The sequence below is a fragment of the Bos taurus genome, chromosome 10 (assembly GCF_002263795.3).
Source record: "Bos taurus isolate L1 Dominette 01449 registration number 42190680 breed Hereford chromosome 10, ARS-UCD2.0, whole genome shotgun sequence".
NCBI classification, from domain to species: Eukaryota; Metazoa; Chordata; class Mammalia; order Artiodactyla; family Bovidae; genus Bos; species Bos taurus.
In genome coordinates, this window is record NC_037337.1 from 13,335,074 (window position 1) to 13,354,406 (window position 19,333).

General features: G+C 47.4%; 2 protein-coding genes across 11 annotated transcripts in view; one reads left to right on the plus strand and one right to left on the minus strand.

Annotated features, from left to right (window-relative positions):
- The window catches only part of MAP2K1 (mitogen-activated protein kinase kinase 1), a 74,866-nt gene extending 58,720 nt beyond the window's left edge, over positions 1–16,146 (plus strand). The window contains 6 exon segments of one of the 2 annotated variants that reach the window (NM_001130752.1): positions 8,011–8,135; positions 10,947–11,148; positions 12,153–12,217; positions 13,964–14,025; positions 14,425–14,470; positions 15,110–16,138. In NM_001130752.1, coding sequence (NP_001124224.1) covers positions 8,011–8,135; positions 10,947–11,148; positions 12,153–12,217; positions 13,964–14,025; positions 14,425–14,470; positions 15,110–15,223 — 614 coding nt within the window. In that variant the 3' untranslated portion in view covers positions 15,224–16,138. 2 annotated transcript variants of the gene reach the window in all.
- The window catches only part of SNAPC5 (small nuclear RNA activating complex polypeptide 5), a 43,098-nt gene that overhangs the window by 22,002 nt on the left and 1,763 nt on the right, over positions 1–19,333 (minus strand). For 5 of the 9 annotated variants that reach the window (XM_059890650.1, XM_059890651.1, XM_005211395.5 and 2 more), the window contains exon 3: positions 18,775–18,911. In XM_059890650.1, coding sequence (XP_059746633.1) covers positions 18,792–18,911 — 120 coding nt within the window. In that variant the 3' untranslated portion in view covers positions 18,775–18,791. Of the gene's footprint in view, positions 1–17,737; positions 18,912–19,333 lie in introns of those variants that run through there. The other 4 variants (XR_236025.5, XM_059890652.1, XM_059890649.1 and 1 more) reach the window with 3 other exon arrangements.

The following is a 19,333-nucleotide window of genomic DNA, read 5'->3' on the forward strand; positions in this document are numbered from 1 at the left end:
CCCACCCTCTTAGCCCCACTGCCAAGTCCCTGAGTATCCTAGCAGAACTCACCTGGTGCAGATAGTCGGTGGCGCTCCCTGCTATAGGGAAGGGAGGTAATCAAGAGGACACTTTTGGGTCACCTTCTCCTTCCTTCCCTCCAACAAACAAAAAAGACTAGAAGGATGGTAGGTCATATAAATACAGAGGATATCTGGATTAGAGACCAGCCAGAGCAAATGATTCAGACAGAAACATTCAGGGACTCCTGGGGAACAGCATGGATCCTCTTGGCACTGACAGTGGTTGGGGAGGTGGGGTGGGTGGGGACATAGGTAGGAGCCAGGCCGAACAGGATCTGATTGTTTATATTGCTTGTGTTTTTTTCTCAAACAAATGTTAGCTTTTATTCCCCGGCCCCAAGCTTCAGACTTAGATGACAAATAACAAGCTTCAGAGCTGTTGAAATCTAAATTCTATTTCTCATATGTAGTTCTTCTTACTTATGGAGTCCTTAGTACCTGCCATCAAGGAGGAATTACTGCTCTCACCTGATAGCCAAGGAATCCGGCTACAGGAGGCTCGTGATTTTGGCCGGGCTCACACAGCCTATGCTGGTAGAGCTAGGATTCAAATCCAGATCTGCCTGACTCCAAAGCTGGTGCTCCCATTTCCATACCACAGTACATGCCTACTTATGGTAATTTTTGACGCCAGTTGATAGTAAGAGTCAGTGGATGTTACGATTTTTGGTTGTTAATGAACACAGATTAGCTCAAGCAGTAAAAGAGGTTGTTTGTTTGTTTGGCTTAGCCAACCAAACCCCAGGAAGAGTAAGAATGTAGCCTGGCCTTAGGGAAGATTGTGTCCAGGGACTCAAATGCCATTAGCTGTTATACTTCAGTTAAGATGTGCGGTCGGTTCTCTATACCTGCGTATACCTTGGATTCAGCCAACCTACAGATGGAAAATATTTGGGAAAAAGTTCCCCAAAGCAAAATTTGATTTACATTGCATTTTCATTGTGTTTGTAACTGTTTACATTGTATTAAGTATTATAATCTAGAAGTGATCCGCAAATCAATCAATGTAATACACCACATTAACAAATTGAAAAATAAAAACCATATGATTATCTCAATAGATGCAGAGAAAGCCTTTGACAAAATTCAACACCCATTTATGATAAAAACTCTCCAGAAAGCGGGAATAGAAGGAACATACCTCAACATAATAAAAGCTATATATGACAAACCCACAGCAAACATTATCCTCAATGGTGAAAAATTGAAAGCATTTCCTCTAAAGTCAGGAACAAGACAAGGGTACCCACTTTCACCATTACTATTCAACATAGTTTTGGAAGTTTTGGCCACAGCAATCAGAGCAGAAAAAGAAATAAAAGGAATCCAAATTGGAAAAGAAGAAGTAAAACTCTCACTATTTGCAGATGACATGATCCTCTACATAGAAAACCCTAAAGACTCCACCAGAAAATTACTAGAACTAATCAATGACTATAGCAAAGTTGCAGGATATAAAATCAACACACAGAAATCCCTTGCATTCCTATACACTAATAATGAGAAAACAGAAAGAGAAATTAAGGAAACAATTCCATTCACCATTGCAACGGAAAGAATAAAATACTTAGGAATATATCTACCTAAAGAAACTAAAGACCTATATATGGAAAACTATAAAACACTGGTGAAAGAAATCAAAGAGGACACTAATAGATGGAGAAATATACCATGTTCATGGATTGGAAGAATCAATATAGTGAAAATGAGTATACTACCCAAAGCAATTTATAGATTCAATGCAATCCCTATAATCTAGAAGTGATTTAAAGTATACAAGAGGATGTGTGTAGGTGCAAATGTGCAAATACTCCATCATTTTATATAAGGGTCTTGAGCATCTGCAGATTTTGGTATCCATGGAGGTGGGGGTTGGGGGTGGGGTGGGGTGGTGTCCTGGAACCTGTTAATTCTCGCTCATTTGTTTCTCTTCCCAAGTTGGCTATTTTCTCTCAGGCCAGCTGTATCTACCACATGGGAACCATTGCCTCTGGCTTTAGTATCATTATCAGGGAGGCAAGAGCTTTTCCCAGCCTCTGACAGAAAATCCCAAAGAACGCTCTAATTGAACTAATACTGGTCTTGTACCCAGAACCTGCCGGGTCACCAGGAGGTTGGTGGCCCAGCCTGCATCAGGGGCCTGCCTTGTGGCGTGGGGACAGAGGTCTGATGGTCAGTCTCCATCCGAAGCAGCTGGCTGGAGTCAGGGAGGCACACTTTTCCCAAAGTTAGTGTATGTGTTGGGGTGGGTCCTTCTCTTCTCAGGAGACAACACACGGAATGCCAGCTCCGTTTAGCTTAGGTTTGTCCTCACCTGGCAAACAGACTGTCCTCGGTGTTTTCCTTCAGGGCCTGTCTCAGGCTAAGCTAGGAATGGCTGATGAGTGACCTGGACTTTACTAGTGAATCATGCTGACTGTGACCCAGGCATCAAGGGTAATGCGTTACTTGGGTGCAGCTTGGGTCCCCATAACTATGGTGATATTATTAGAAATTCTCTCCCACTTCCCATTTAAAACTGAACAGATTTCCAGTCTAACTCTGCCCTTCCTTTTGGCATCTTTTTTTCCCCTCTTTCCTCCTGCTGAGCAAAATTAACTTTCAGCAGGTCAAACCAGGTTTTTTGCTGATTCCTCTTTCTTGAAGTACAGATGATAATGTCCAAGTAGCCAGCATTATTTTCCTGTCCACCGGTGGTGGTTGATTGGCTTTGTGATAGATTGCATATCTGCTTGTCTTCGGAGGTCACTTAATCTGGAAGGCAAACTATACTGCTCTAAGGCAGTATATTTTTTTGGCCATGCCATGAAGCATGTGGGATCTTAATTTCCCAACCAGGGGTCAAACCTGTGCCCCCTACATTGGAAGCATGATGGAGTCTTAACCACTAGACTGCCAGTGAAGTCCCTACCTAAAGCAGGTTCTTTTAATGGGAAGGTTACTCTGTGGTCTTTAGCAAGTGGCTTCTACTTGAACCTTAATTTTCATATCTATAATATGGGGCTGCTCTGCCATATGTTATTATGGGGTTATTTGGAATGAGGGATCAGGGAGTCCAGGATCCATAAACTCATGCCTTGACTACTCCCTTTCCCCCTTTTTCTTTCTCTCTTCTCTCCCTTCTCTCCCTCTCTCTCTGGTTTAACCCGTTTACCTTCTGTTGAGGCTATTATTACTATCTGATTTCAGATTCTGACCATTTCTTGGAATGGCTTGTGCTGATGAAAACCAAATCATGGCTTAATGCGACATCATCTTGTGTTAATTGTCAGCATTTGCGTGCCTTTTGGGTCAGGGATGAGCACTGCATTTGCAGAGAGGGGCACACAAAGGTAAAGAATGAAAGCAATTCAGAACTAATAAATCATGGGAGGGAAGTAAAAATTAAAATGCAGTTGCTGGACTTGGTTGCAAAACTCTTGAAAGCAGAGAGATAAAAATAGCTGCTGGTTAGGACCTGGCACACGTGCTCCAATGGCTTATTGTGTGAACTCACTTGTTAATCAGGAGGCTCTAGTTCCCACTGTCAGCACGTCTCCTGCAGTTAAACTTGCCCAGGAGGGTAATGAGCTGAAGCTGAGAAGGAAGTGCTTGCTCACTAATCCAGAGCACAGAATTATAATTTCTCACAATCAAACTTTAAGGATTTCAACCTACCCCAAGTCAGCTCCTGTTCCCAGATAAAGCTTGTTTTATTGGTTACCCCCTTGACAGGTAAACTCTTGGACTCTGGGCCTCGGTGTTTCTTTTCTGTTCAGTTCAGTTGCTCAGTTGTGTCTGAATCTTTGTGACCCCATAAATTGCAGCACACCATGCCTCCCTATCCATCACCATCTCCGGGAATTCACCCAAACCCATGTCCATTGAGTCAGTGATGCCATCCAACCATCTCATCCTCTGTCGTCCCCTTCTCCTGCCCTCTATCTTTCCCAGCATCAGGGTCTTTTCAAATGAGTCAGCTCTTCACATCAGGTGGCCAAAGTATTGGAGTTTCAGCTTCAACATCAATCCTTCCAATGAATACCCAGGACTGATCTCCTTTAGGATGGACTGGTTGGGTCTCCTTGCAGTCCAAGGGACTCTTAAGAGTCTTCTCCAACACTACAGTTCAAAAGCATCAATTCTTCGGCGCTCAGCTTTCTTTATAGTCCAACTTGCACATCCATACATGACCACTGGAAAAACCATAGCCTTGACTACACAGACCTTTGTTGACAAAGTAATGTCTCTGCTTTTCAGTATGCTGTCTAGGTTGGTCATAACTTTCCTTCCAAGGAGTAAGCGTCTTTTAATTTCATGGCTGCAGTGTGCACAGGGGTTAATAATGCTTACTTCACAGCACGGTTGTGAGGGTTAAAGATGACAGTGTATTTAAAAGGCCTGGCATAGTAGGTGTTCAGTGAACCAGAGCTGTTATGATGTCTTCCTATGTTGGCTGGTTCTTATTTCTTGAGTTCCGTCTCCTGTGGTGGTGGCAGCCTGAACAGGGACTGGTCCTTTCTAATCACAGCTCAGTGCAGGCACTTTATTAGTGTTTATAAAGAATAAACAAGTGAATTCTTTAATCCACAGAGGGGTAGAAAATGCTCAGAAGTCAAGTTGAAGTCATGTGCTTATGGGGGGGAAATCAAGCTTTGAACAGTGGTTATTTCTGGTGCAGAAAATATCAGAAAAGAAAATTCTTTCTTCCACTTAGTTTTTTCATAACACCTTATTCGTTTATGAAGAAGAGGGGTTTATCCTTTTTCATTGTTGCAGAGGCTGGGCAGGATCTGGGTTTCAGACCTTAGCATCTTATAGGTTTCCTAGGGAAGCTTGTCAGCTTGGGAGCTTAAAGGCTAGTGGATACGTCCTGTGAAATGCAGCATGGCCCATCATCTTCTGGGGCTCCTTCCAGCTTCACTCTCCTGATATTGGAGGGTTGGAAAGAGAACCCAAGGCCTGGAGAGGCCTCGGGAAGTAGAGAGGGACCACCTGGGCCTGTAACATGAACAGTGTTTGAGGCGGCTGCAAGGGAAGATGAGGGAAGAAGCCTGACTAAAACCTCCCCGGGCTCCAGAGCAGGGCAGTATTCCACGTTGGGAAAGACCCTCAGAAGAACCAGGCTTCTACCAGAGGAAGAAGTGAGAGGGCAGGTGGGAAAGGAGGATGTTTTAGGTACAGGGATCAATTAGGCAGGCGAGCCGGACATGGAGATGTGCTGCGGCAAGAAGGTGGAGAAGTGAGCAGGACTTGGAAGTGCAGGCCGAGGGGCCTGGCCTGTGCTGGGAGGCAGATGGGAGCCGCTGCAGGCTGTGTGCAGGGGCAGTCTCACTGGAGGCGCGCCAGTAGGTACTGTGTAAGACCGGCTGGAAGAGGAAGCTGCTGGGGACGGGAGCAGAGGAAGGAGGGGCGGGGACTGTGGGAAGCAAATCCAGGAGGCTGCTAGTGGGAGGAAACAGCCTCTCAGGCCTTATCTGACCTCTTTTCTGTCCCCAGAAAAGAGCCTGACTTCGCTGGGGTGCCAGGGAGGACCATGTGCTCCAGCCACATGTGCTGGAGTGGAAGAAGTTAGGATGTCTCCAAACAGCTTCTTGTCAGGCCTTCAGGGTCACCTTGAGGGGCCCTGTGTGTGCATTTGGCTTCCAGGATGAATGTGGTCCAAGCAGGGAAACACCGTCCCCCCTCCATCTGCATGGGTGTCTCAGTCTCCCAGGCAGTGTTCCCTGGGGCGAGTGGGGGAAGCAGGAGCTGACAGCCAGAGAGGGAGGAAAGTGGCATTATATAAGTTTGCAAAAAAGGAGGCTGGCTTGCCATGTGAACAGAAATCAGCCACAGAGGCAGTGCAGCCTCTCCTGAGCAGCAGCTGTGGCCTGGGGAGTGGTGTCTGAGCAGCAGGGGCAAGTGAGGGAGCGGGTGTTTGGAGCCGTGAACTGCCGGTCGTGGGGTGCAACCGTGAAAGAATCCTTCTTTGTGATCCTGTCACGTGTGTGCTCTGTAAATGCCCACAGTTCATCCAATGGGTTCTGGTCTCCATCTGGTGAGACTACGAGAGCTGTGATGGTTACCACCATTTTACCGATCCGCAGGCCACAGACTACAGAAGCCAAGGGCTCGTCAAGGCTGCATGTGGAACGTGTGGCAGGGCCAGGACTTGGATACAGGTCTCCTGTCTCTGTAGCTACTGCTGCTCTTGTGCTTTTATAAGAAGACCTAATAGGTCATTTCTGAACGGGCCATGGGAACATTGGAAGGTGAGGGCGCTCCGGGCTTTGTGGTCAGTCACTCAGGGTATGAGTGATGTGGCAACAGGGTGAGTGGGGAGAAGACAGGTCCAGGCATCACAAGGTCTGAATTCTGGTTCCCACTTTATCCAGTTTTTGCTGTGTGACCTCAGTCAAGTCCCTGGACCCCTTTGGGCCTTAGGCTTTTCGTCTCCACCATGAAGGGGAGGAACCAGATGCCTTCTCAGGCTACTTCTGACACTTGTGTCTATATGGGAGATATGGGGGTGTGCCAGTAGGTTTGGAAAGATCTCGAATTCTGTGCTGCTGTGTCCTGTGACACGTGGATGGTTGGGTCTTAGACAATACCCATGGTGTGAGGTGTGTGTGTCCCCAGGAGTTTAGCCCCATTCAGTCACAGGCATCAAGGAGTGCTTCCTGTATTGTCCTGCATCTGCAGTTAAAGGGGTGAGGCAAACTGCCAGCGTCCCTGCCCTGGTGAAGCCGGTGGTGGGCAGAGAGAGGCTGGAGCTAGCATGGCTGGGGATGATGAGGGGCTAGGTGGAGGTGGGCAGGTGAAGGACTTCCTGGGGTATGAGAGAGGGATTTTTTTGTTTGCTTGTTTACCCTTGGAAAGATACTTAAATGGATCTGTTAGAATCTGTGTAAGAATAAATAAATGCATTCTTTTGAGTATTGAAGGAGAACGTAATAAAATCTTAATAGTAGCTTTGGTAGGTTGGGATTACGAGGGTTTCACTTTTCCCTCTGGTTCTCCAGATGTCCTGTGTTTGTATACGCCTGTCAAAGATTCCCTATCAGGGTTTATGATTTTGCTCTGGGGTTTGGCCTACTCTCGAGTAGGTCTCCTTGATTGCCAATGTCTGTCCACAAACCTGGTGCCTGGGGCCCCTTTACCAAGTCCCAGCCTCTGCTCTGACTGCTTCATGGGACAGTTGTTTGAATCAGAGGAGATGGTAAAAGGAAGATGTTGAGAAATTTACTTCTTGGCAAAGGGAAGGGCCAGCGGACTAATACTGGTGGTGGGCGCCAGGGTGGCCGTGGGGCTGGCTCGAGTGCAGCGAAGGGAATGGGGCCCGTGCTGGGGACGCTGTCCTGACCCCGAAGAGCAGCTTTCAGGCCTCCCTAGTTCTCTGGCCCCGACAACGAGAGACTCTACTTAACCAACAGGTAGACGCAACTGTGCAGGCTCTTAGAGAAGTGACTTCAGTGAAAGAGAATTGAAGGTTGGCTCCCATCCCCTGGCACACACATTTTTAAAACCCCCATCTTCTGTGCTTGTCGGGTCAAGAATAGGAGTACTGCCTCCATCCCACCCTCCTTTAGTCTTTTTTCTGTAGCCTCAGCAAGCATACAGGTCTTACTACTCCTTCCTCCCTTGTGATCCGGTGATAGGCGTTGTGTCTTGCCAGCGGAGGTGGCTGAAGCAACAGACCTTTCAGTCTTGATTACTCATGGTAACTGACTCCTTCCTGTGGGTCATCTGGCCAAGACTGGATTCTGAGTGGAAAACATTGGCTTTCTGTCTTGCTTCTGTAGCAGCTTGTCACTCCTCTGCTGACAGTTCTGAACCAGGGGGAATAGGGGCCATGGTGTCCCGTGTCCATAAGCCAAGGACTGGCTCTGTGATGAGGGCATTCGTGGTCAGGGCTAGTCTGTCTGGGCAGCGCTTCCCAGTCTACCTGTGTCAGTTCTCTACTTCTCTGTTTTCTTTCCCCTACAGATGTCAAGCCGTCCAACATCCTAGTGAACAGCCGTGGAGAGATCAAGCTCTGTGACTTTGGGGTCAGCGGGCAGCTCATCGACTCCATGGCCAACTCCTTCGTGGGCACCAGGTCCTACATGTCGGTATGAGCACCTCGTTCCATTTCTCGAGGTTCTTGTCTCATCAGGAATAGGAGCCAAGTGGGTGTCTTCCCATGTGGAGCCAGACCCTTGTGCTTGGGTGATGGGGATGGCGGGGAAAGAAATGAGGGATGAGCCTTGTGGTCCCTCCCTGAGGAGATCACAGTCTCAGGGGAGATGGGCTCGGCCTTTCACAAGCCTTGGAGCATAGTTGGGGCACTGGGACCTTGACTCACTGGAAGAGACAGTGGATCACAGCTTCAGCTCAAACCAGTGCTTGGATGTTTCCAGAGCTTGGCTTTCATTCTGTAGACATGGAGCTCCAGCCACCCTCAGGACCTCTGCCTGCTGTCTTTAGACCCTCAGAATGGCATGCCCAGAAATGCCCCCACCCCAGGTTGCCCTGCCTTTTCCATTAGCAGTAAACAGCATCACTGTTTCCTTAGTCTCCCGGGGTAGAAATCTGAGCATCAGCTTTCAGCCTCTCGGCCCAATCTCCCCGTCCTTTCAGCACCTACTGACCCCGACTCCTGTCCTGTGAGTCTCTTCAGAGTTGTCTTTCCCTGTGCAGTCTCTTCTCTCCCGCCTTGCTGCCTGTCTCCCAGTTATCTGCCCCTCTCCCACCACAGCACAACTTCCTGGTCCCCTGGCATCTGGTTCAGCCGACAGCCTGAGGTCCCTGAGTCCCCCCTCCTGTTTCCAGCTGCTCTGGCTCCCCCACCCACCCCCACCCGCGCCCTCAGCAGCATGGCTCTGTTCCCTTGCTTCCCCAACCCAGCCAGCTCCCTGAGGGGCAGGGATAAGCCTGCGGGTGGCTCCGTTGTCCTGAGGGTCCAGTTTGGGGCCTGGGCCGTGGTCGGTGCTCAGGGAATGCGTCACCAAGTGGGTGAATGTGTGGTTGACGAATGGGCGGGAACATGGCTAACGCTCCTCAGAACGATTCAGAAAGGGGAAACGTGGCTTTGGGTGAGGGCCGACTGGGGCCGAGTAGAGGAGCCTTACTTGGAGTGAGTGGGGGGTCCTCGGAAGTGAAAGGAGGGGTTGGCACAGGGGCTCAGGGCGTCTTAGCATATTGTGTTTTGTGTGCAGTCTTTTGAGCACTTTCACATCCTACAGTGATGATCCCGTTTGAACCGTATGGTTGTCCCATTTTAGAGATGAGGAAATGTAGACTCAGGGAGGTGCGGTGACCCATGCACTTCCTGTTGCAGAGCCAGGGTTGAAAGCCAGGCTCCTGGCCAGTGAGTCCACCTTGCACCGCAGGCCCTCACTTGCTCTTCGGTAAAGTTTGGCAGCTGCTCCTGGCCCCCGTGTGGCAGGTCCTGCTCCCGTCCTCTTCCTGCTTGCCTGTCCCCTGCCTACAAGTGATGCCAGCCAGTGGCAACATGACTCACCGGGCGCTGACCCACACCTGCATCCCCCCATTCCAGTGGCTGAAAGACATGAAACCCATGGGCCCTTCAGCTTCTTTCCTGAATGTCTAAAAACTGAGCAGCTAGCACCCTGGGCTACTCAACTGCTAACTCTTTGGGTTTAAAATCAGTTAATAGGCCCTGGAACTTATACTGATCCTGGGTTTAGTGGTTTGGGTTTTGTGGTTATGTAGTCAGTTCCAAAATAGTTCAGTGTTGGAGTTGGTGAAAAACTCTATGGGAGAAATGATTTTGATGCCTGTATGAGTGTATGAGGGCTTCCCTGGTGGCTCAGATGGTAAAGAATCCACCTGCAATGTGGGAGACCTGGGTTCGATCCCTGGGTTAGGAAGATCCCCTGGAGGAGGGCATGGCAACCCACTCCAGTATTCTTGCCTGGAGAATCCCCATGGACAGAGGAGCCAGGAGTCGGACATGACTGAGCGACTAACCACATAAGTGTATGATGGTCAGAATAAAGATTTTTTGATAGGGTTCTTAAAATACGTGTTTTATTTCAATTAATGCTCAATAAAAATAAGCACTATGTACTTCTCTCCCACTATTTCCACCAATAACAACTCATATTTGCATAACATTTTGCAACATCTAACATACATTTTCATTTGGTTTGACCTTCTCAGTGCCCTAGGTAGCAGAGTAGGTATTTTGTTTTGTTGTTACTATCATTAGCCCCATTTTAAAGCTGAGGAAACTGAGGCTCAGGATCACCTAGCTTTTAAGTCCCAGCTTGGGACTTGAACCCAGATCTCCTGACCCCAGATCCTTTGCCTTTTCTAGTTTTCCATGTTGTCCAGAACAGTGAGTTAGTGGCAGAGCTGGTCTTAGAATTCAGCTCTTCTTACTTGCAAGGCTGGTGTTCTTTCTACCCACTGATACCTCATTTGTGACCCATGTTCCAGAAACTTCATATTTTGGATTCAGGACTCAAGATGAGTCTCTCATGCTGTGCTTTGGATAGGCTGTCCTGCACATGCAAGACCAGGATGGGCAGAGCTGGAACCACAGCTGAGGCTCAGCCAGGGTCCAGCTGGATTGGATGCTGTTAGTTCAGGGTAGGTTGGGGGAAGACATCAGTTAGGGGTCAGAGCCACGAAGGCCAGCTAGGATTTGGTAAACAGATTATTTGGGGGTAGAAGGGAAGCCAAATTAAAGAGGTTAGTGGAGGTCCTGAAACAGGATGTGAGCTCTGCTAAGGGGCAGGAGATAAAATGCATCAGTAGAGCCAGGGCTGGGACCAGGCAGGGGAGCCCAGCACTCCTGCACTGCAGACAGGCCTCAGCGGGGCAGGAAGTCCCAGGCATTCATGAGGACTCACCCATCCCTCTCTGCATGGGCCGGGCTAGCTCACAGGTGATAACTGTGTCTGTCTCTCCTGCAGCCAGAGCGACTCCAGGGGACCCATTACTCCGTGCAGTCGGACATCTGGAGCATGGGGCTCTCTCTGGTTGAGATGGCTGTCGGGAGGTATCCCATCCCTCCTCCAGATGCCAAGGAGCTGGAGCTGATGTTTGGGTGCCAGGTGGAGGGAGATGCGGCTGAGACCCCGCCCAGGCCAAGGACCCCCGGGAGGCCCCTCAGCTGTGAGTGGCCCAGTGTGGCCCCAGCTTGGACTGTGGGTGGTCCTTTCCATCAGGGGTTTCTGGAAGGCTGATTCCTGTCTCTGGCTGCCAGGCTGGGGCAAGGCGGAAGCAGAGCATGGGGTTCCAGTGTAGGAGATTATCATCATTACCAACGTCTTCCTTCCTACCATTTGTTAAGTGCCCACTGTGTTCCTGGCACTGTGCATAGTATTTTATATGTATTATCTAATTTAAAAAATCATAACTTTTTTTAGGTAGATTTTTTTTTTTAATTGAGGTAAAATTCACATAACATAAATGCACATTTTAAAGTGTACAGTTCAGTGGTTTTTAGTATACTTCTCCGTATCATGCAGTCATCACCACTTTGTAATTCAAGAACATTTCCATCACCTCCACAAGAAGCCATTTCCATTAGCAGTCAGTCACAGCTCCCCTACCTGACACCCTAGTCATCACCAGTCTATTCTGTCTCCATAGATTTGCCTAGCATCGTCTGATAGCAGTTATGTGTGAGCACTACTATAATTTCCATTTTAGCTATGAGGAAATTGAGGCACAGGGTGCTTGACTTGCCATACACTTGTAAGTGGCCAAGTCTGACTCTGAGGAGGTAAGCTCTGTGTAGCACTGCCCGCCTCTCTGACTGTAAAGTACACCCAGTACTTGGAAGATCCTGGCCCTGCTGTTACCTTCTGACATTGTCCCTGCCAGGACATTGGTGTCTGAGGCCCACACGAGGGCGTGTAAGCGGGCAAGGGTAGCTGGTGGTGGGTCGCCAGAGGGGCTGGTCACAAGTCTTGGGTGTGGCAGAACCCAGCCTCAGACCCTGGCCAGCTGTGGCTTTGGCCCCCTCTGTGTTCAGGCTTTATCTGTGGCTCTTCTGTCTCTATCTTCCACGACTTTGTTCTAGTCCCTAAGGTCCATGCCTAACCCTAGCCTCAAACTGGCAGTTAACGTGTTTCTGAGAAGTGTTTTCTTTTTTCTTTTCATAAAATTTGCAGCTTATGGAATGGACAGCCGACCTCCAATGGCAATTTTTGAGTTGTTGGATTACATAGTCAATGAGGTAAGGTACTGCATGGCTTCTGTGACCTTGGAATTTATTTGCTTTTAAGGAAAAAACTCACAATTGACCTGTCTGGGAAACCTCTGAATTGTTCCCACAGCATGGGCTGTCCCTTCCCCAGGAGCATCTTCACATAGCTCAGAGTCCCTCATCCTCTCTGATTCAGGAGCCTCCACCTGCCCATTGAATGCTTTCTCATCCTTCATTGACCAGGCATTTCTTTTTTTCCACCAAGCATTTCTTGTGCACTTACTATGTGCTAATAAGCACTTTGGGGTGGTGGTAGGAATGAGGTCGGGATCCAGGCAGAGATGGAAAAACAAGTCTCAGGTCTTAAAGACTGTTAGGTTGGGTAGGGGAAGCAAGGCAAACACATGCATTGTCTCTATATAAAGCAATGAGCATAACGGGTGACAGTGTAGAAAGATATGGAAAATATTCACTATAAATTGTATGGGAAAAGTTGGTTGTAAAAGAGTATGTATACTATGACTGATTCTTTTTAAAATATGCACATCATGTGTACATAAAGTCTGGAAAGGAATATGACTGGTTATCTCACAGTGATGGAATTACAGGTGATTACATTACTGCTAGCTAACTTTAATACAAAGAAGATATATTATCTGTGAAGTACATATGCCAGTATATTTAAATGTGAAAGGGACTGAGGAAGGACAAGACTGACAAGTATTCATCAGTATGGGCCTGGGGGGATTAGAAGCTCTGGACGAGCACCGTGGTTGCTCAGAGGGTGGGGCAGGGCTGGAGGAGCTGGAGGGTAGGACAGAGTTTCAGATGGTAAGGCATCTGATGCATGCTGGCATCAGGAACAGCACGGGTAGAGGAAGAGAAGGGACGAGCTCTGGCCTGTTTGGGAGGCAGCTGGAGGCCCCCACTCCGCTGAGGAGCGTGGTAGTGGGCATTGCCCCATTCTCTTCAAGACTAGTGGAATAACTTTTCATGCTTTCTCATTTCTCTCTAAAACTAGACCCCCAAAGGGTCAAAAGGTCCCCTTGGTCATTACAAATTCAACAGGGAAAATCCTGGCTCACAGCAGTTTAGAAAAATCACTGCCACTGGTTCACAGGCTACTGGGCTCATTTCAGCTCTTCACTTAGCTTTGTGCTAAGCACTGTGGGACAGAGAAGGGAAGGGGAGGGTCTGATCTAAGCTGCATAAGGATGCAAGGAAGGTAGACTGTGTTGTATTTATATCAGGAAAGTCATCCTTTCCTGCTGGGACCCAGCATTCTTCCAGACCCAGCTCTCTGCCAGTTAATATTTTACTAACCTTTCTGCACTCCTTCAGCGCTCAGAAGGGGTAAACATTTCATGGTCAGCCTTCTGTGATACCCACAGGTGCTGTCAGGCTGGGCTGTGCTGGTGGTTTGCACATCCTCCTCGCTGCTGCTCCTAGTAGTTACTGGCTGTTTCCCTGCCATACTCCCAGATGTACGGTGGTGGAGCCTCAGAGCTAAAAAGGGTCAGCTGAGGCTCAGAGAGGAAATGATTTATTCAGCCACTCACTTTTAGTCAGGTTTAGACTGGTGAGTAGTCAGAACACTGACCTGGCCCCAGTTCTGCCTGGTTTGAGACTGACCGCTCCAACAGGGTAAGCAGTAGCCACGCCTCTCAGCTCTGCCTTTCCTGGACTGGGTAAGGGCGGCACTGCCCAGAGGTGGGAGTGGAGGAGGGAGAGGTGGGTAGAGCAGGACACTTCTTAGGTCTTTGCGTGTACTTGCAGCCTCCTCCAAAACTGCCCAGTGGAGTATTCAGTCTGGAATTTCAAGATTTTGTGAATAAATGGTAAGTCACCTCCTCGTTCTCTGAAAGTACTCTGGTTTTGTCAGGCTCCCCATCCCTCTTGGGGAGCACAGCTTTGCCTTTCACCCTTTAGCTGCTGCCCTTCTTCCAGAGCACTAGGACTCGGGTGACATGTCTGACTGTAGCAGGGGGCAGAACAGCTGCTGCGCTCAACACCTGCTGTAAAGGGACTGCCCTATTGCCTTTTGGCCTTAATTTAATTCAGCAAGTGTTTATTAACCTACTGTGGGCATGACACTCTGCTAAGAACAGGAAGGTGGGTAAGGCTTAGGCACTCTTCCTTAGAGCCCGTGGGTGTGGGGAGGACAGGCATGCACACATTAAGTAATCTGAGTTAGAACCAGCAGCAGCAACAGCTCACACTGTCTTTCTTCCTTTAAGCTTAATAAAAAACCCCGCAGAGAGAGCAGATTTGAAGCAACTCATGGTAAGTGGTTTATTTCAAGTCCTTACACTGTCGTTTGCTGCGTTTCATTTGCTGTCCTGTCGGTCACCTGTCCAGTGTTTGCTGAGCCCACACCCTACTCTGCCTTGACTGCTGTGGCCCAGCTGATCTGGGGCCTGCAGGACCCCAGACACATCTCCTCGGTCTTCCCATCAGTTTAATGGAAAAGCAGGGATAACCCTGCAGCCAGAGGGGATCCAGGGAAAGAAAGGGCCAGCTCGCCCCACAGGGGGACAGGGCCTTTCTGCAGTACTGACTGGCTTATTTTGTATTCAGCACCCTCACCAAGTAACTGTCTCCTGTGTGGTGGCAGAGGAGTGGGAATCCTCTAAGTGTCGGCACTCACGTGCTGTGTAGACCTGGTCACTGTAACATGCGCTTTCTAGTCCATCAATTCTCTTGGTCCTTCAACAGCTGCAAGGCAGAGCTGCTGTCTCCATTTCACGGAGAGCAGGCTCAGGGAAGGGGTAAGACCAGCAGAGCCGGAGCTCTAGGCAGGCAGCTGGACTAGGGTAGGCTCCCAGAGCTCCTTCCAAAAGCAGCACAGCCTCCAGACCCAGGACTCTTAAATTTTCTTTCTTGGCTTTTAAGCACACTTTCTGTCCATTTCCTCACACATAGGTTCATGCTTTTATCAAGAGATCTGATGCTGAGGAAGTGGATTTTGCAGGTTGGCTCTGCTCCACCATCGGCCTTAACCAGCCCAGCACACCCACCCATGCGGCTGGCGTCTAAGTGGTTGGGAAGCAGCAGTCCCTGCCTAAGGGCATGCACTGTTGCTTCCGGGCAGCCTTCCCATGCCTGTCTCTGTTCAGACGTGCATTTCACCTATGACAAAGGATGAAGAACACAGCATGTGCCAAAATTCTATTTGTGTCATTTTCAATATTATCATCTTTACTCTTATTACTATTGTTATTCCCCTAAGTGGATTGGCTTTGTGCTTGGGGCTATTTTTGTGTATATTGATGATGAAGACATGTGCAATGTAGAATTACAGTGAAACTCTGGTGACTGTGGGTAGTCATTCTTACTGAAAACTGCACTGCTTTCCCACACCATGAACTGGCTGGTCGCCTCTATTTTCGGGATTCTTTGACACTTGGTGGTACTTCATTCTTGCCAGGCATACCTTCTAACTGAGTAGGAAGGAGCCTTGTAAGATCCTTCACAGGCAGTGCATGTGAAGCATGCTTTGCTGCTATAAAAATGAGCATCAGAAAGTGTGTATCATGTTACTTTATTATGTTCTTGCTTTTGGTGTAGAATTCAGCAAATTTTCATCAAAATCTAGCCAGAGCCCTTCACTGCCATGATAGCTGGGGCTTCACCAGTCTGTCTACTGTGATGATTTGTAGACTTCTGGTTGTATTTCTGTATTTATTTTTAAATCTACCGTGTGGATATTTAGTGCTATGTCTCTTTAAGTTTGGATTAGTGTTTCTAAAATGGTGGAGTTGCTCTGAATGTTACAAATGGATCAAGGCATTAAAATGAATGAGATCTACCTTTCACCAAGTACTGATGCTATTGTAAACAACAGTGTGTATAGTGCCTAACAACTGTATGAAAATCCTTTTACCATTTTAATCCAGATGTTTAACAAGCCTAATCTCTTACTCTAATAAATATACTATCAAATTCAAAGGATGAAAACAGTTTCTGCTTTTGTGGTGGCATTTTCAGTGTCTGCAGTGGATAAATCATCAAATGATTTAGCAGCCAGGCATTAATGAGAGGGGAAACGCAAAGACAGGAAGGAGGCTGCAAGGTGGAAATACCACACTAAGGACAAGTTCAGTGCTTTGAACCAGTGTGGCTTCCTGGAATTCTAATCTTTGGACTTTGTCCAGTTCTTCTCAGCAAGCACCCTTATCGTCCAGCCACCTTTCCTGTGGGCCTGTGAACAGATCCCATTGATTTCTTCCATCTCTTCATCCGAGAGGAAAGCAGGAGAGGGGGCAGGACTGGCGCAGCTGGCACTGGGGCCTCTACCGGGGCTGCGCCGCGCTGCTTACTCCACTGAGCGATGGCTCCCCGCTCAGTGGGTACACCTGACACAGGTTCCTGCAGAGGAGAAGGGTGCCTGGACTGACTTCCGTGCCTGTGGGCTGGCAGTGAAACTGCAAAAAACCCACAAAGCATGTCCTAACTGGTCACCTTCCTTTCTTTGAAAAGTAACTTTTGAGATTTAGGTCATATATATGAGGCTGCCTAGTCAGCGCCTCTTCCCTCATTTGAGAGAGCAGGTGATAGAAAACCAAAATAAATAAATAAATATGTTTAAACACTTATTTCATTTTCAAATTAAAAACAGGAAATCTCCTAAGTAGGCAGTTCCATTGCAGATCTACGAGAGCCTGAGACACAGCCAGGATTTTAAATACTGGTCACTACTACAGCTACAAGGCTGCCTCAGCCAATCATTTCCCCAAGAGGCTAACACCTGTTCTCTAAGTCAACAGTCTAACTCACATGTTTTCAACATACAAACATTCAGATGAGGTTTAAGAGCCACACCCTCCTCGCACCCAGGGTCTTTTCCTAACAGAGAGGATGTCACCACCTCTGAGAATGTCTCACTGAAGTGTGTAAACTAAGGAGTGGTGTGACCTGGAGTCTAAAACCTGGATGTGAACACTTTCAGGCTCCGTGTCTTTTGAGTGCTGTTTTAAATCTGTATTCACATCCAAAGGTACTTCACTTTGACAGTCAAGAAGATTTCTTCCTAGTAATTTTCACTAAGAATGATCTCATTCTCAAGAACGATGGTGCCTACATCGCTCATGCTATATTTTTAGAGCTCCCCAGGCCAAACTCCTTTTTCAAACTCCCTTACTGAGAGATATAATACTTGGATATTTTAATTTTTTGGCTATGGCTCTCGCAATCTTCCCCAGCCAGGGGCTGAACCAGGGTCTCAGCAGTGAAAGCACGGGAATCCGCATCACTGGCCCGCCAGGGAATTACCAATAGTTGGATTTTAAGTGATGCCTCATCAGCATCTCAGGAGGACACCTGAAACTGCTAGAGCACGTGTGAGTGCTCTCGTTTCACAGACACGCGAGCGAGGACCCCCAAAAAGGTGAAACACAGGCAGCCAACCGGTCATCAAGCTGGAATTCATACCCAACTTTTCCAACCCTTAAAAACCCATGCTTGTGTCTTACATTAGACCCCAAAATGTATACCTCGATGCTTTTTGTTGCAAAATGAGATTCACACTGTGTTTTCCAAGAAACATGCTCATTTAAGCTTCTGGCTACTTCATGTAAGAGTAGCTCAACATAACTTTAATGAAACATCGATTAACAAATAAGGCCATGCTCTCTCCTGGAACACTTATGTAAGAAGCTGTGCTTGAGGAGGTTGTGTTTTGTTTGGCTTTTCTATTTCTGGGCAGGGCAAATTACTTTTATAAAATCAAGCAACTACATATTTGTATATTCACTGGAAAAGGGACAATATGCAAAAATGAGTGTCAGCTTAACATATGAAGTGTCTCTCATTCTGTTAACTGTCAGTTTTGTATTACAAAATCCAATCTCCCAAGCCTCGTGATCCTTCTTCAATGGCACAATTCCTAAGTCTAGAAATGGGTTTAAACCATGCTACTGTATCGTTCACCCCAGAGGAACTGATCCTTTGGTCTGTTGTTGTCTGGAAAGCAGCAAACCGCATGACAGCTATTTATGTGACTTATTTCTAAGCACATTTTTACCATAATGATGTCTCAACCGAGGTGCGACGGCAGCCACCCACGGCATGTTAGCAGTCAGTTTACGACGTCACTGAGAGGTGGCAGCAGCTGTACTCTCAAGAGGCCCTCTGCCCTCCTCTTTGTCATCTCTCTCCCAGACTGTAGCCTCGCTCTGCTCACAAGGGTTCAGTGGCATGCAAACAGTGTTTAATTGGTTTTCTTAATAGAGGCATTGTTGGCTGCAAGGCTGGCTTGTATTTAAACTCTGCCCTTTTTGCAGATGCCAGACCTTCTCAATAGCATTTCAGAGGAAGTTTTTTGTTTAGAACACAATTATTTAATCTGACCAGCCTATAAACACAGCACCACCCGTACTGCTCAATGCTGAAACACTGCATCTCTGCTTTTCTATATGTCACCAACTTTTGTTAAAGCACTCTGAAACCTGAGTTATTGATGGAACTATTTTTACAACTACACATTCTCCTAAAGTTCTTGCTTCCTTTTAAAGCAGGCTATAGGGCCCATGAGAATTCTTTGAAGAGAGAAAGTCTCTGAGACTTAGAAATTAACTTGCGTGACTAACCCGGGCTCTTCTCCCCTTCAGGAATCTTCCTCCTCCTCTTCCTCCTCCTCCTCCTCTTCTTGCACATGGCTCCTTGTGCTCAACTCCAGTGCAGTTTGGTTGATTGATGCTTCATTGTCTACATGCACCAACATCTGCTTTAGTCAAGGACATTATGGATTAGTAGGAAGAACATTAGCCTGAAAAGAAGTTCTTAATGTTTTATAATAAAATCTCAATTGTATATTCAATCCCAATACTATCACTAAGAAGTGTGGCCATTTTCCTATTTCTCCAAATTCTACCCTGACCCCCTCCCCGCAACCTCCACTGCCAAAATGAGAGCACAGTAAATGCTCTAGATTTGATAGATTACCTGATTTACACACATGGTTCTTACATAAGAATTATATACTGGCTTAGATGTGCTGCTTTTAAATGGTTTTAAATGCGTAACACACAGCTGGGAGAACGTTCAAATACGGTTTATCTAGAAGATGATTTTCCTGAGGGCACTTGGTCAGAGGATATAAGGAGGACTAGAACTCTAGTTCTAGGCTTTGTGGTTGAAGCTACAGTC